At 30.5% G+C, this 18557-nt stretch overlaps 1 protein-coding gene across 1 annotated transcript; it reads right to left on the bottom strand.

The window, feature by feature from the left end:
* On the bottom strand, positions 3052–9818 carry LOC109334889 (glucose-6-phosphate/phosphate translocator 1, chloroplastic-like). The gene is made up of 6 exons (XM_019570881.1): positions 9211–9818; positions 8411–8636; positions 7834–8056; positions 6574–6787; positions 3195–3211; positions 3052–3129 (listed from the first exon to the last, which is right to left on the bottom strand). The coding sequence occupies exons 1-5, from the start codon at positions 9709–9711 to the stop codon at positions 3200–3202; spliced, it is 1176 nt and encodes a 391-aa protein (XP_019426426.1). The 5' UTR covers positions 9712–9818; the 3' UTR covers positions 3052–3129; positions 3195–3199.

Below are 18557 nucleotides of genomic sequence, written 5' to 3'. Positions count from 1 at the left end.
GGATATTAGGCTTAGAGTTTAAGAGTTGTCAATGTAATGTATTTTTTATACTATTAATGATATCTTTCATCCTTTTTTGAGTAATAAATTAATCTCATTCGAGATTGTGAGTATCCCTCCCATGAATGTAGTTTTTTGATGATGCAACAAGGAGCTTATAAGTCACAGAATGAGTTTATTTGACGGAAAAGGAATGAGTAAATATATTTTGATTATGACAGTTTTAGAAAGGTACTTGACTTATAATTTTCGGTTAGAAAATTCAATTTAAGTCATTCATGTCTTATAACTAAATAATTTTACATCATTTTAAATTTATTAGTTAGTTGATTATATAATTTTACTAAACACTTCTACTTTAACTAGCTAATTTATCAGCCATAGTTTTCAACCCATGACTTGGTGAGATATTTATTTTGGAAATATCTTTCACGTTGGTGGTTTCTCATCCTTCAACTAACTTTTCCATATCTCACCCACTTTATTAGAAAAGTGAATGCTTTTTATAGAATAGAGAGAGACAATTTCTTCAAACTTTTTCAGTTTTTAATGACAAAGTGTTGTTTTATTATAGTTAAAAAGATAATGTATTGGAACATGTTGGGTTTTCTTTTGATTTTGAATGACTTACACTCCACTTTTTACTACTTTACTGTCCTTTCTTTCTTGTAGGAATAGATATGTATCCTTTCATAAGAAAGATGAATAAAATTAGTGTAAAAAAGGAGAATCAGAATCAATCCACCATAGTGATGGTTATTTATTCAACACAAGAATATTTCAATCAAAACACTCACCAAAACATAACCACAAATATTTAATACCAACAACAAAGAGCTATTTTTTTCTTTCTAACTCTTATAAATCCATAATTACTTCAGTTGCCATCCATATGTTTATTAACATATTTGAGACATGATAATCTTAGTAATGTTTTTAGGCTAATTTATTAAATAGTATGTTATTAATATCCTTCCAAAATGTGCTTCCAAAAAGCACTCAAGATTCTGAAATATGGCAAATATATTTATGGTGAGTGGGAAATAAAAAATGGGAAAATGTTACACGAATTTGCCCAGATAAAACCAATATAGTAATTGATGAATAATGAAGATAAAACCAACATAGTAATTGATGAATGATGAAACTATTTACACTCTTCGATGCTTATTCACATTCTTATTTACCATGCTTATCCACATCTATCCATTAGAGCTGACAATGAACCGAACTAACTTGGTATTCATTTGAAATTCGACACGTTATTTAGCTTGATAAACTTAGATCATTAACCAAATCAGTTGAATTTGAGCTGGAAAGTGAGCTCATTAACAAAACTAACCGAACTTGAGCTGGATACAGTTCGACTCATTAGGTTCATGAATTGACTCGATATATATATATATATATATATATATATATAATTTTTTATATTTATTGTTATTATACCATGATACATGCATCATTTTTATGTTTATTGTTATATATAAACAAGGTTATATATATATATATATAACAATTTTTTGTATTTTTTTAAAGTGAATTAATTATTTGAATTATCCAAATAAACCAATTTAAACTGAACAAACAGTTCGCGAACTTTAGTCAAGCCGAACTTGAGCTAAAAAATAACTCATATTGAACTCAAGTATAGTTTCTAGATGAACAAATCTTTATTGAGTTGAACCAAACTGACTAATTGAACTTTGGTTCGACTTGATTCGGCTTGTTTCCAATCCTACTGCTAGTTCTTCTTTCCTCTTTCTTAACCTTTTACTACGCAGATTAAAATGCGAACTGCTATTTAGTTAAATATAGACTGTCAGATTAAAAAATTGGATACCAATAATCATTTGGGCAAATTAAGAAGTTGTTACAAGTGTATGACTCTTGTACTTGAATTTTGTTCAACACAAAAGTCATAGAATAAGGAGGAGACTTTACAGTTTACAATATTTTCCTATCAGATGTCGTGGAGTAAAGCCACGACTTCATAAGATGGACTTTTTTTATCACTAGAAGTTGTGGAATAGGAACACGACTCCATTCACTACTTCTATACAACTTATATTCTTCCAAGAAAATTGGTAATTAGTCATAAAATAGACTGACAAGTTAGAATTGGCCTTTCTAAACATAGTGAATATCAACTTGGTCCTTATACATTTTTGTGACCAAATTCATATCGAAATAAGATCTTGCTCTATCTGCATGATCATGTCTTCTCTCTACTCTAATTTCAGAATCATTGTCCTCGTTCATTGAATATATCATATGCCTTGTTTGTGGATCTAAAGATCAATACTGCAAGTTTTATTAAAGAAAAACTTCAAACCATTTCAGTTCTTGAAATTTGCACAACCTTTCTAGAAATTTATAACTCGTTAGATAAAGTATACTACTTTAATTCATTTCTAACCAAAATAAAGTGTAAGAATAGCACATTTGTGATCATGTTTTACGAAGAAAGTGGTGGCTGGAAAATAGAACAGTGATAAATCTGGGAGTTAATATGTTTAATGAGAAAACTACAATCCGTGAAAATACTCACAAGCAATAATGTTTCTGTGTAAGAATGTGTATCATAATACTTGCCCAAGAATACCTAATTTTAATTAATTAAATATTTTATATATTTATTATTTTCATCATATAATCTATTTTATGTTTATTTCATAATTAATTATATTTATTGAATTATGTTAACAAATTTATCATATCCTTATATTCATATAATAATTACTTATATTATATATATATATATATATATATATATATATATTATGAAATATATAAACATATAATAAAAATTGAAAACTTACTGCCCGTACTCACAATGCTTAATAAAAATAGATACATTTTCATACTTTCATGAATAACTTAACAAGAGAGCATCAAATAGATCACACTCATTGATATTATAAACTCCTTAAAGTAAACAATGTTTTGAGAAATTATCCTCAAATTATATAAACAAAACAATTTATTCCTTCAACTTCTTAGCATTTTAAAAATGCAAAAGCACATGTATAATGATAATGTTTCCTGGGCATTATTATTCTTAGTCAGATAAATCATTCTGGTCGTACAATAATCCAACACTCACATATTTCCAAAATCAACTTTCTTGTCCTTGGTTGAGAGCATATGACCCACAATAACAAACAAATCTCTAGAGTAGAACATTAGTTCCTCCGCTCTATTGTTTAGCCTACAAAGATGAGTAGAAAGAAAAATAAGAATAAGTATATGCTCGACTTATTATTTCTAAAAGAAAACTACATATACTATCAACTTGGTAATTTAATCAATACTATATACTTTGTTTCTAGCAACCACCCTTTTTCTCTATTTTCCAAGGCCACACATGACATGTACTTTTTTAAAGGTATCATAGATTCTCCTATAAGAATATGCTCAAGTCATGAGGTGGGGTCAACTTAGGAAGCTCTCCTACTCCTAGGTAAGTTAACTTATGTTGGAAAATAAATAAATTACGGCAGATTCAAGTTCAAACCAATAGGAGTTAGGTGGCACTTCAAAGTCAAGCTACTAATAAAACATCTACTTTCCCACCAGATATATAATTTTATTATTATTTATATTAATTATTTTATATAATATATACATGAAATAAATACAAAATATATAAATGTTGTAGGCAATTTGGTATTAAGAATTTAGGATATTAGATTTAGGCCTTTCACCTATTAATTTATTTAAATGTCTATTTATATACTTAAATGTTAAATGTCTTAGATTATGAGAGACTTTTAAATAGGGTAACAAGTTAGGCCTAGGCCTGGAAAAAAACTTAAACAGATAAATAAGTCAGGCTTATGTTGCAATATTTTAAACATATCAAACTTGTTTAAGCCAATGCATGGCCTGACCTGTTTCCACCCTTCAAGGAAAAGAGGGGAAAAAAACATAAATTTGTTAACGAAGTTCAACCGATTATATTTATCCTGTGAACCATTGAGCGGTTACTACTATTTTTAGAGAATAAGAATTTGTGCTTTGGTTACATAATTTGGGTTTAAATAACACATATATAGCCATATACCTTAAACCATTTATATCAGTCCAAACTCATAACTCGCATCAAGAACATGTGTGTGTTCCACTCAAATATGAGTAATTTGAATAACAATCTTCACATTGACGAATATCATTCATCTTCACCTTTTGCAATTCAACCTTCAAACCTTCTAACATACACACAACAATCATACTCAAAGTGCTTGTACCTAATCTTTAGCATGTAAGAATCAAAACGCTTAGACCATTGCGTTCGAGACTGTTTCAGTCCATAAATAGAGTCGTTTAGTCCATAAATAGCATTGTCATGATAGAAGCGTGACTAACGATGGAGAATATCTCCTTGTAATCAATCCCTTGTTGTGAATATTTGTTTACAATTAGACAAGCCTTAAACTTTTCCCCTTTCTTTTCTCGTATTGTTAGGTTTTGCTTATACACCAAATAGCATGATTATCTTGTAAAAGGACTCTATCTCCTCTCGACACTCATTCATCTTTCTTTCTCCTCGGACTTTTATAGCCTCTAGAAAATTAGAAGGATCTCTTTAACTGATATGTGGACAACATCAACTGAAGCCACATCCTCAAAGTCATATTTTACTAGAGGTTTGATAGGAAGTTCATTAATGTATCTAGTACGTAGATATTTTGCATATCAGAACTCTCAGATTGAGAATAGTCACATTCTAGACTAGAACGAGTGAGTGTTTTTTCAACCCTCTACTCTTGAATCGTTTTCATTGCTCATTGAAATCACATATGATCTCAATAGGGAATTTGTCAAACTTGACTTTTTCATCATGACTTATTCCTTAAACATTGTATCCATGCTAAGCACTACCTTTCGAGAAACTGGATACCAAACCTTGACCCTATACACACATTTGTTATAACCAACAAAGATTCACCTTTCTGACTTAAGATCATGTTTGGATATCTCATCAGTAGCTATATACATATAAGCAAGACAACCAAACCATGTAAATTCTTGTGATCAACATAGGTTACCTTTTCATACTTCATCTGCAACTTTACCATCCAATAAGGGGAGTGGTGATATATTGATGACATAACATACCATACTTAGTGCATCCACAAAAAAAAAACATTTAGAAAGTTCAACATTCCATCTCAGACATTTGACCCTCTCTATAAGAGTCATGTTCATCCTCTTTGTAACAACATTCTGTTGAGGTGTTTTCTTCACTGAAAATATCTTTGAACGCCAGGTTCTTCATAGAATTTCAAAAATTGTGAACTCTTGTACTCCATACCATTATCAGGCCTCAAGTACTTGATTTCCTCCTTGATTGGTTCTCTACTTCTTCTTGTCATATCTTGAACTTGACAAAGACTTTTAACTTCAGAAAATATACCGAGACCTTTACCTGAAGAATTATCAATGAAGATCATAAAGTACCAGGAACCTCCTAGAAATGTCTCGAGTGTCTCCCCAAACACCAATGTGGATATAGTCTAAGATACCTGAATTTTGTATTTGTCAATCTTGAAGCTAACTCATTTTTGTTTCCCAACAACACAATACTTCATATCTAACTTCTATTTGCTGGCATCCTTCAACAAATCTCTCTTGCATAGTTATATCATGTCATGTACAATAAGGTGACCCAAACACATGTCCAATAGTTTGGTGGCGTCATAATTTGAGTCTACTGAAATTTTTTCAACTACTCCATCAACTCTATTTACAACTGTATTTCCTAACAACTTGTAATTGTTATCTATAGTCCTTTTACTCTTCATCACAATCAGAGCATATTTGCATATTGGGATAGTATCAATATCCTCATCAGCTCTATAGTTGAATCTTTTAGCATGTAAAGTCTCCATAGACAACAAAATCTTCTTCATATCTGGAATGTGTCTAACCTCACATAACGCCTTCATAACACCATTATCCATCAAAATTCTAATTTCTCTCACACCAACAATTGCATATTATTTCACATATACAAAAAATTAAAATTATTTGACATGTACATGGTGAACCATTCCATATACAACATCATGTGGTGAGAGCAACTATATCAGGTATCCTTAAACATTTAATAGTCCTTGTTAAGACAACATATCCTTAACTCGTCTTTGACACAATCTGAAATTGCATGTTCTATTAAACTTCCCTACCTCGAATTTGGCACTTAAGTTAAGAGTCATCTAATACCAATTGTTGGGAAAACACAATCTAAAGAAGTAAAGACAAAAGGAAGAGAGAAAATAGCCAAAAATTTATTAACGAGGTTCGACCAATTGTTCTGATGTCCACGTGAGCATTGAGAGACTACCACTATATATTAGAGAATAAGAATTTGTGTTTTGGTTGTAAGACCGATAAATTAAAATTTCTTCCAACAATTAACAATTTTTTTTCCCAACAAACCCTTTCTAAATGGATAAGCTTAAATCCTAAGTTAGAACTAAATAATATGGCCAAAGGGCACACAATAAGTAACAATAATATTATCGAAAAAGAATATAAAATTAAAAATAAATGATGGGTAGAATTTACCTGTGAGTATAAGAAGGTTCCAAGGATAGCAATACCAGCTCCAAGAGCATTAATGGGTTGAATAGGCGTATGGAAGATAATAATTGAAGACACTATGACAGATATACGTTTCATGGTGTTTCCAATGCTAAATGTCAAAGGAGAGATCTCATCTAAGGACATGTATGACACTTGATTGTATAGATGATAGAATACACTTTGAGCTGCTACCCACCTGTTATGTACACAATTATTAGCCATGCATTTAGTCATAATGTGAAGCCTTCCAAAGCAAAAGATAAGGAATGAAAACAATAGATAACTAAAAATCATTTTTATTTGTTTTCTTAATAAAAATTGATGAAAAAATATATATGTGCTGTTAACAAAATCAAACACATTAATTAGGTATCATCAACATCACATTTAACTGCATTAATGATTTATCCCTTTACTCTAATTACATTCGGGTACTTGACCATATTAGTCCAATGCTCCTCACAGAGAATCGGTCCATCTTTCACGTCTCAAATACGGAGAAGGTGATCAATTAGAGACAGAAAACTATCCCTCGGTCATGTAACAATAGAATCCTGCAAAGAATCTCACTAGCCAGTTCATATTTTCTCCAATTTATAAATGTAGAATAAATACCAAAAAAGTTGGCTAATGTAAAAATAGTATACAACAAGTAAAACAGGAAAAACTTCTGGTGTAGGATTTCCAACCCAAAGTGAGATGTAAAGTTTCCAGTCAATTTATTATAAGTTTACATCAAGACAGTCTAAAAAATTCGACATTTAATTGACTTTGTCTTAACAAAATCAACTGAATGTTGAATTTTCTTGAGATTGTCTTGATGCAATCTCAACATTTAAATGTTGCTATTGCTAAACACAAAGATGATGAATAAACTAGAAATCCTCAATAATTACAAACAACTTGAGCAATCTTTAGCTTGATGAAACAACGGTTATCTCCGGCAGGACACTTACTTTACCCCTATGGTTCTTTCCATCCTTCCCAGACTGATGTTGTATGTCTTATAAAAATGACAATAAAAAATATTTTTGCATTTACTGATTCGGACAAACAAGAGATTTAGAAAATAGTTGTTTGATATCCTTAAAAGTTAAAATTGTTGGTTTATAATTAGAATTTCAAGATACAACCTTATCTATAGCATGGAACAGAGAAACATACAGATAAAGATAATTAATGATAGCATTAATAAACATATCAGGGATATAACAATTGACTGAGTAGCCATCATGTAAATACCATATGAATTGGGGTCCAACTTGAGAGAGAGCTGTTTGCCATCCAGCTGCCCACAACTGCGGTCCTTCCACGGCAATCGCGAATGGTGTGAGAATTGCAAGGGACAAAATAGATAGGCAGGCATAGTAGTTCATTCCACTAACAGACTTTCCCTTCATGCCCCTTTTTGAAAAGATGTTCCGGAGTACAAATGCCACATTTGATATCATAGCCCCCATAAAACCTGGTTATCAAGTCGTGAAATTGAAGTTAGGAGGGTGCAAAGAACTGCTCAAATAACCTCCTCTAAAAGAATAACTAACCAAAGTAACTCATAGTAAACCACCCCTGCCATTCCAGGATAAATTCAAACAAGCATGGATGATGAAGCACAATAAAATCCATTTTTCTAACAACAGGAAGAAAGAGTGATATATTATAACCCAATTATTAAAACATAAATTCTATTTTCTCAGGCCAAATTCAAAGCTCAAATCAGTTCACTACCCGATCTCCAACTTCTTACCGAGCTAAACAACAAGATAAATAGAAATAGAATGCATCTCAGAAAATATGGCTCACGAGAAGAGTTCATTACCAATCATATTGAAATTGAGCTCAGTGACAGCAGTAAGTGCACATCCACCAATGATTGGAATTATGGACAGATAGACTGACGAAGGGAAGGTCTCACCCAAAAGAAATCTTGAGACCAGTACACTAAAAGCAGGCTCACTACTCTTGATAATATGGGTAAATGACACTGCAACTTTTGACATACTAACCGTTGCGGCTACATGTCCGATTGTATGCGCAACAGCAACCTGGAGGAGAAAAACCAGCCAGTAAGTACCAATTCAAAAATAATGAATAAATATTAAATAATTAAAGGAAAAAGCCCTAACTTTTTTTTGTAATCCATTAAGTGAATTACTCTTCCAATACTACTTTTTTCATCATTGATAAACCAAAATCTCAGACTAAACTCTTCCCATCTCAGCTACATGGTTTGAAAGGAAAAGACTAAATTTTCTCTACTTTATTCTTTTTTCTAATATCAACAAACATAGACCATACTTGCCAGGCAGGCAATACTCTCCAGAACCCATACAATTACCAAAAGATGGTTCATTTCTTTACACTATGAAGTACCACGAATTGGTATGCAATAGCCGAAAACTAGTACACAGTTTGCAGCCTTAATGAAAGAATCCGGTAACTATGACATAGATATGTGTACAAAATTGTTTAAAAACACACACACACACACATATATATATATATATATTTTTTTTCAAAGCAGTAAACATATGAGCAAACAAAACATAGCTATCACTTCCTACCATATATTTGTCTGTTCTCAAGAAACAAACAAAAACCAAAATAGAATTCACTTACAGGGAACAAAGACTTCCAAAACTCAATATCGGTCTTAGGTGCCTCAGCTATCCTGGTGGCCCAAGATATCAACATCATAAGAGACCCACATGCAAGTGAAAGAGTTGAAGTAATCCAAGGGTATGGGTAAGCATTCAAAACCTTCTTGTTATAAATATTGAACACCACATTCAGTGCCCACCATGTTGCAAAATATAACCCAATTTTGGCCTTTTTTGCAGCCTCTGATGGTGTTCCTCCACCACCACCATTTTCAACCTCTGATTTATCTGCATCATATGCTTCACACTTTACCAAATCAACCCTTCTAGAATTTCCAACACAAAGAGAAGCAAGGTGTAAAGACTTTTGCACTGAAACAAGAGAACATGTCTTAGGCTTTTTTTCTTTTGACAAAGATGGTAAAAATGAACGTGGCTGAAATGGAGTTGCGTGTTTTTGCCTCAGAACAAAATCAGAACCAGTAATTCCTATACCAGGTTGTCTTATAAGGGAATTCATTGCAAAAGTTTCAAACTTTTCGACCAAAACCTTGTTGGGTTGCTAAAAGATTGGAGACAAGAACAAATGAAACAAAAAAAAAATCAGAATCTGAAACACCCTTTTGTGACAGGGTCGTGAAATTAAACCTCACTGTCCTCAACACTGTTATCTTATGCCCCCTGTGATTTTGAAAGGTTTTATGTCAAACCAATATAAGTAGAGAATTTTCGTTGTTTGAAAAAATGAGAATGAATACCCAGAGTTAAATATTAAATATCATATTATTGTGTTAAATGCATTTACAATATAAAAAATATTGAATTGATATTAATTTTAGAAGAAAATTAAATTTTATAATATTAGTAGTAATTTTAGGAAAAAATATTCTGTGCTGCAAAAAGATGCGTATTTGCATGTATAAATTAGTTAAGAAAGAATCTATTAACTTAAAAGTTTATAATTAACTATTTTCATGATTAGTTACCATCACAATACATAATTTATGGGAATGATACTATGGAATTTTCTATTTGATAATTAAAAATAGAATAATGCTGCCATGTATGGAAAATGAAGATAATATGTGCTTAATTTGTGGGAATGATACCATGAATATTCTATTTAATAATTAAAAATGATAAAAAAAAAAGATTAATGTTGCCATGTATGGAAAATCTAGGTGTTGATGGGAGCATCTATATATTTATTATTATCTAAATGTAATGTATAAATATTCATGAAGAACCAATTAAGTTGGTAGGAGATAAACGAATTGAGTTGGTAGGAGAGCACTTAGTTTGTTCTCGCATATGGGGTTTGGTGGTGGAGGCATAATGGTAAGGTAAAGTGAAGGTGTTTTCTATGATAAATGTTCTTTTGTTCACAATAACATGTTAATCTAATGATATAAAGTTTTACTATATTTTTATGATAATTAAAAAGTTAAAAAATTTGATTTTTGAAAGCAACATTGGTTGGGAGGAACAATCACATATATAAAAAATATTTTTTTCTTACCAAAAAAGTTAAAGAAATACATTTGATAATACTGAAAAAATAAAAGAACATGTCACCTTCAAATCTTTAGTGTCCATTGTCCAAGTTAGAAGTACCCAACAATAAAAAAAACGTTTGTCATGTGCTCTTTTTATAACCTTACATCAAATTACAATGTATGAGTCACAAAATCCAAATGCTTAACAAATAATGTATGAATTAGAAACTATTAGTGTTTTGTGAGAAAATATGTTTTTTCTTTTCATTTTTGATCCACGTGATATGATTTATAATGAGCTAAAAAGAGTGGTAAGTTGGGAATATAGAACATTCTAAAATTATTATATAGTAGAATGACTCTTGGTTAAAATAATGGAAGCAACAAATGACATATTTATTTTATTGGAATGTGCATTTTTTTTGGTAATATCAAGGGTATATTCTTTTTGAGGTGTGTGATTACCTCTCCCAACAAGTGTCGATCTTAGGAATCGTATTCTTGATATTTTGTTTATCCTGAGAATCCAACAGTATTTTACACTACCAGACCAACATCTTGTTGGGTTGGACTGTACATTTAGTAGCTTAATAGAATTTATATTAAATTATTATAATTCAAATATGCAAGACATATTTATATGGCTACATACATAAGATCAACTCCTCTGTATTGTATTTTGTATATTGCGTTATTGGACCATGTTTATTAGGTTATCTCAACTACAATAACCAATAATGTGAATTAGGGTTAAATGCAATTGCTTTGTGTGCCAAATGTAATACTTAATTATTTTTATTTGCTTTCTTCGAAAATTGAAATGTGATCTTGCAAGTCCTTTGTTTAAGAAAATTATTCTTTCCACCACTATCATTCTTCATATATTTCCCGTTATTTGTTTTAAGCATGTGAAATAGTATGTGTATATCTGAATAATGATTATTATTACTTAGTATTTTAAGCATGGGAAATAAATCTATGTATATAGTGATGATTATTGCTTCATATTATGAATATATAATTTCTAGTATAACACCATAGTATATTGCTTTGCGTTTTAAGCATGAGAATTCATATGAATGTGTATATCATGATGATTATTCCTTTATACTTTAAAGCATGATGATTATAGAAATTATATATGTTTAATACTTTTTCAAATGTGGTTAATTTTAAGTTGTGTTGCTTTTCATGTTATGAGCACTTTGGGCCTTATATTTGAACCTGGATGGACGTTCCTTGTGCGTGAATGGTTCACATAAGTAAGAAACAATTGCATGTCATCCAATCAGAGATTTGAAATTTGAATAAGAGGTAACACAATTTTAATGGTTGTGATTTGATTCAGATTTAAAATTTGAATAAGAAATATCATAATTATAATGACGATAATTTATTAGATTATGAATTTGAATAAGTGATATCATCATAAGTATAATATTGTGATTTGATTCAGAATTATAACTTGAATAAGTCATATTATAACTATAATAATAATGATGTTATTCAATTTAAAATTTGATTAGGAAATATCATGATTATAATTGTTGTAATTTGAAATTTGAATAAGAGTTAAGATTTCATTCAGATTTGAAAAATTCTCACAAAAGAAAAGTTGATATATAAGCAATTAATCTATAATTCATCTCTCCTTTATGGAATTCAAATTCAAATTTTCTTATTGAAATAAAACACAATATGTTATTTCAAATATTAAATTATATTGAAATGAAGATTTTCTTATATTTAGAAAAACTCACGTTTTAATCCAGGTAGTGTGTTATTTCGTCTGCATATAATAAAAAATAAAATGACATCTTATCATTCAGTAGAAGACTGAGAAGAGGGTGCTAGCATGTATAATGTGTTATTTCGTCAGTACATATTATCACACTCATGTTGCATGTTGGATAATTTGGTTATAAAATAGATTTTTAAATATACACAGTGTAATTATTTTTTATATAGTGAGTATGTCATATCTATTATTTATATGTTAACCATTATTGACTCTTGAATAAAAATAATGCAAAAGAATGAGGAATAATGTATTATGAGTGTAAAAAATTTATATTAATAGTGCATCAATATTAAACTCTAGAATATTATATTTAGTTTTTATATAAAAGTTGTATTTTGTGATTTATCTCTTTATTTTTCTCTTTTACATGTTTCTTACATAAAACGAGGTTTCTTGTTTATATAGTTTTGTAAATTTCAAGACTTTGGGGAGAAGACTTTTAAGAAAATTCAAGAATATAGATTTATAGTTTAATATTTTATTAATATTATTCTTAGGTGGCTATATCTATATGTTAAATGAGATGGCTATGTGCCGATAATAAAAAATGAGGTGGCTATATCTTTATCATAATATAATACTCTGAGGTGGCTATATCTTTATTGTTCTTGACTTTTGAATTTTTTTTTATATCTTTCCTAATTTAAAATGAGGTTTCTTGTTTGTATAGTTTTGTAAATTTCAGAAGACTTTTGAGAAAATTCAAGAATATAGATTTATAGCTTAAAATTTTATTATATTTTTTAGGTGGCAAATCTACGTCACAACTTATTTATATATATGATGTGCCTTTAAATGTTAAAAGAATAATTTAATAAAACCCTTAATATATACTAACGTGTTGACAAACACTTCTATTATTTGTAATGTGTAGTCTATATGTTATAAATATCATATAGATTAAATTGTGTTAAATATTGTAATTAACAATTAAATATATTTGATTGAGGTAATTATTCAATCTTATATTTTAAAACTTGAACATTTAAATAATTGAATCACTTACAATTATCTTTACCGGTGAATTACGGGTATGAACTAATAAACCTCTTAAAAGTTTTAAACTTGAAACATTTAACCACTATTTTCTTAGAATAGATATTTCCAAGAAAAAGTATGCATTCACTTGTAAAATTATGTCTAGCCTGTCATGATTAACATATTCATTTATCAAAACTTTTGCTATTAACTCACTTTGACAAAAGAATATGATCCTCCATTGTTAAGTTTTAATGTCATTACTTTTTACATCTTATTTAATGTCATATTTTTTTTGATAGCATGATCTTTTGGTGACAACTCATATTTCAAATAAGTTATGTACCAACAAAAATATTCCAAATAAAATTAATTATCAATTATCTTTCAAAGTAAATATTCCAAATATTTACTTTGTAATTGTATAGAAGTATGTAAAGATAGATAGTAGCATTTAAGATAGTTATGCAAAAAAAATTTTATTAGGCTTAAATGTACATAAATTAATGAGCATCAAAGTGAATGTTCCAAAATTCTGATTAGCATCAACTTGGGTTGGTGAAGATTCTATAAGAACATGTCAAAGAAAAAGTGGATCAACTCACCATGATTGTAAGCTTTTCAAGTGTCTCATGTAGAACAACCAATTCAATATTTCTTTTATTATACCACCATGTTATAACATCAAAGGAGAGTGACAATGCATCATTCATCTTGATTAGTTGCTTGGTTTTATTATGACTTGAAGCTTCCACACCCACCTAACATTGTTGCATGAAATACTTGTAGGAGACAATGTTAATACAAATCATTTTTCTACTTGAAAATTAAATAATTTTCCTTCTGAAAGATAATATATATAGAATTAAATGAAAACCTTTCACTGCTCCAAACTAATAATATTGCACTACATAAATCTTTTGAAAGCTTAAGTTGTTACGAAAAGACTCATACATTTATTAAACATGTCTAACGAAAACACATTCTACTACATAGAAGAGAAGCAAAAATAGAGTGTCATTTACCTTCCACTGCTCCAACCTAATAATATTGCATTACAGAAATCTTTTGAAAGCTTAAGTTGTTACGAAAAGGCTAATACATTTATTAAACATATCTAATGGAAACGTAATCTACTGCATAGAAGAGATGCAAAAATAGAGTGTCATTTTTAGTACATACTATGAAACATTTGACGTATGAATTGTGCAATAGAAAAGGAATATACTCTCTCTCATTGTCTTTTTCTTTACTTTTTATGTGGGAATAAAACATTTTTATCCGGGTGGTAATAACATTTAATTACATATTCTAAAGATAAAAATTCTGAATTGAAAGTTATGACTTTCTAGCTAAACATTATAGGTTACATCATTCTAAAAGGAAAATTATATGTGGTGGAAAATGATAGGAATAGTGATAAACAAAACTTATGATACATTACTTTATTATTTGTTTTGTAACTACTGCCCTTGAATATTAAACATAACCTTTTGCTTAAAAACCTAGTAATATATCAACAAATATATGTGATGTTGGATATATTACTTAAAATTTCTTCAAATCATATGTTTTTTGCCCTAAATCTAAAAAACTAAACATTTAAGTTGTTTTTGAAATAACAATCAATTCATGAAAAAATCATTTTTCAAATTTAATTATGTATCATCTTCAAATATCCAACTATCATCAAATAACTAGAAAATTTCATCATGTAAATATTTTTTAAATATATTTAAACATTCAAATAACATAAAAAAGTTGTTCTAAATATATTCTCTTTTCAAATTTGAATATGTAACATCTTCAAATATCCAACTATCTTCAGATAGCCACTAAAATTCTTGAGCAGATGAAACAAAATAAACAACATAAAATCAATAATTTTAAGTAAGCAATCTCAAAAACTACTTTCTATAATGTATGCAGTTGAAACAAAATGATGTTAAAAGTTAAAACCCAAAATGTAAAGATGCGAAATATTTCACTTTCATGAATTCATACTATACTTAATAATTTTTGTACGATTAATAATTTAACATGAAAATGTTGTTAATCTTTGGATAAATGATTTCATGAGCCTTTAATGGTTTATAAGAACCCTTTATTTAGGACCTTAACATTATGACATTCACATGTGATAAAATAAACTTAAGGAATATCAGGTTCCATTGCTATTTCTCTTTCTGGTGTTCTTTCCTGGTGCTACCTGATACTACTCTTTCTGGTTGCCTTTTATTGTCACCTTTCCACCTCCCCTTTATGAGTTCCTTGATGATTAGAAACTCAGTTTCCTTCCTTCCACTTTATAACACTGCACTGCACTTTCTTTTATGCAATCCAAGATCTCTCTTAATCTTATTTTGTGTTTCTATTCGTAAGATAGAAATGAATAAGATGAGATCAGAATGAAAATTGCTATCTCATATTCCAATGCATCAGTCCCTGGTTATAGAAGGGGTTTGGAGGAGTTATCGGGAGTTTATCCGAGAAAATAACTCCTCCACCATAGAGGAAGCTGCCCATGAAGTGAGAGAGGAGGGAGTTAACAAAACCCCCTACTAATCTAATGAGTTAATTGCCAACCATCATCACATTAGGCACTTTCATTCAAAATAGTAACTTTCAAGCACATGGACCACATCGATTATTAAATTAATCTAACAATCTCCCACTTGGTCTATGTGATGACTTGAAGATTCATAACTTTACTTGTGCTCTTTTATTGAACATTACAAATCATCATCCTTTAAATTGAGCTGAAATAATTGAATCATAGAGATTACAAATTATATGAGGCAACATGATCCCTTCCATGTATCACAATCATCTCAACCCAACTCACTTTAATTTGAGTCTTCATCTACCTTTCAAAGACTCACCAAGTTATCTCATCAAAACCAGACAAGTACATTCTGTAATATAGATAACTTAAACTTTAATTACGGAAACAAACTTTCATTGAATTCAAATGTGTCATACAATAATGAGCAAACATCCATACATGTATATATACATCAGGTATAATCACATTAACAAGGACTTATCTATAATGCCCATCCTTTCTACATGGCCAATGTGAATCTTGGGCGGCAACCCTTTAGTTAACGGATCCGCTACCATTAAATCGGTTCTAATATGCTCTATAAACACTTTCTGTTTCCGTACTTCTTCTTTAAGTGACAGGAACTTTAAATCCATATGTTTGGTACCTCTAGAATACCTGTCATTCTTAGAGAAGAAGACAGCTGTGGAATTATCACAATAAAACTTCAGCGGCCTAGCTACACTATCTATAATGCCAAGCCCTGAAGTAAAGTTTCGCAGCCACAATGCATGATTTGTGCCTTCAAAGCATGCCACAAACTCAGCTTCCATGGTAGACGTAGCAATTGTAGACTCTCTACCGCTTCTCCATGAAATGGCTCCTCCAGCCATTAGGAAGAGATACCCAAATGTAGATTTCCTTAAGTCCATACATCCTACATAGTCTGAATCTGAATAACCGACCACCTCAAGATGATCTAACCTTCTATACGTGAGCATGTGATCCTTAACGCCTTGCAAATATCTTAGAACCTTCTTTGCAGCTTTCTAGTGGTCTATTCCGGGGTTACTTTGATATCGACCTAACATTCCAACAACAAAACTGATATCCATCTGAGTGCATGTTTGAGCATACATTAAACTCCAACCACTGATGCATAGGGAATAGATTCCATTTCCTTACATTCCAAATTATTCCTTGGACATTGCCTTTCACTGAATTTGTCCCTTTTCTGGATTGGAATTATCCCTACGGAGCACTTTTCCATTCTGAATCTCTCTAACACCTTATTGATATATCCTTTTCTGAGACGATCCCAACAATCTTTGTGATCTATCACAGTATATTTCTATTGCTATCACATAGGATTCCTCACCCATATCCTTCATTTCAAAGTTATTAGAGAGATACTTCTTTACATCATGTAACACCCCTTTATCATTTGCGGCAAGCAAAATGTAGTCGACATATATGACTAATATTATAAACTTGCTCTCACTGACTTTCATGTAGATACACCGATCAACAGTGTTTTCCAAAAATCCATATGACGTAATGGTATCATTGAATTTTATGTACCATTGTCTGGAAGCTTGTTTAAGTCCATATATTGACTTATTTAATTTACATACCAGATTTTCCTTTCCTATGGTCACAAACCCTTCGAGTTGGTTCATATAAACTTTCTCGTTTAAGTCACCATTCAGAAATGCGGTCTTTACGTCCATTTGGTGAAGCTCTAAGTCATAATGAGCCACCAATGCCATAACAATTCTTAAAGAATCTTTCTTTGAAACTGGAGATAAAGTTTCTTTATAATCAATGCCCTCCTTTTGAGTGAAACCCTTGGCGACAAGTCTAGCTTTATATCTTTCAATGTTGCCTTTCGAGTCGCGCTTGGTCTTAAAGACCCATTTACAGCCAACTCATTTTGAACCCTCGGGCAACTCAGCTAGATCCCAAACTTTATTATCGTTCATTGATTTCAACTCTTCTTTCATAGCATTGAGCCACTTTTCAGAATTGTCACTTTTCATAGCTTGTATGAACGAGACTGGATCCTTATCAATGCTTAAGTCACATTCATGCTCAAGTGAATAGACAATATAATCATCAGAAATAGCTGGTCTTCTTTGCCTTCTAGACCTTCTTAATGCTATTTCTTGTGATTCTTCCATCACTAGATCATTAATGACTCCATTAATTGGTTCATTAACTATTATTTCATCCTGTGGATTTTGGATATTATCTTGTTGTCTCTATGGGTTATTTGACCGTAATATAACCAGAGGAACAACATCTTGAGGAGACACCTTTGGTGAAGAAGGTTTATCATAAGTCTTAATAATATTCACCTTTCGTGATTTATCACTTCCATTGGTTTGACTATTCTCAATGAACCTAGCATTTCCAGATTCAACCATTCTCGTACTATGGTTAGGACAATTAAATTTGTACCCTTTTGACTTTTCTGGATAGGCAATGAAGAAACCACTAATAGTTCTTGCATCAAGTTTCTTTTCATGTGGGTTGTACATCTTTAC

The sequence above is a fragment of the Lupinus angustifolius genome, chromosome LG19 (genome assembly GCF_001865875.1).
Source record: "Lupinus angustifolius cultivar Tanjil chromosome LG19, LupAngTanjil_v1.0, whole genome shotgun sequence".
Lineage (NCBI taxonomy): Eukaryota > Viridiplantae > Streptophyta > Magnoliopsida > Fabales > Fabaceae > Lupinus > Lupinus angustifolius.
This window is presented reverse-complemented; position numbering and strand designations above follow the sequence as displayed.

Bases quoted from the DNA above. Each gene is read 5' to 3' on its own strand.
- LOC109334889 (XM_019570881.1), bottom strand. From the start codon at position 9,711: ATGAATTCCCTTATAAGACAACCTGGTATAGGAATTACTGGTTCTGAT. The intron at 8,057-8,410 runs GTAATGAACTCT...CTTGATAACCAG, and splicing joins GCTCAATTTCAATATGATTG to GTTTTATGGGGGCTATGATA. The intron at 6,788-7,833 runs GTATTTACATGA...TGTACATAACAG, and splicing joins GTTGGACCCCAATTCATATG to GTGGGTAGCAGCTCAAAGTG.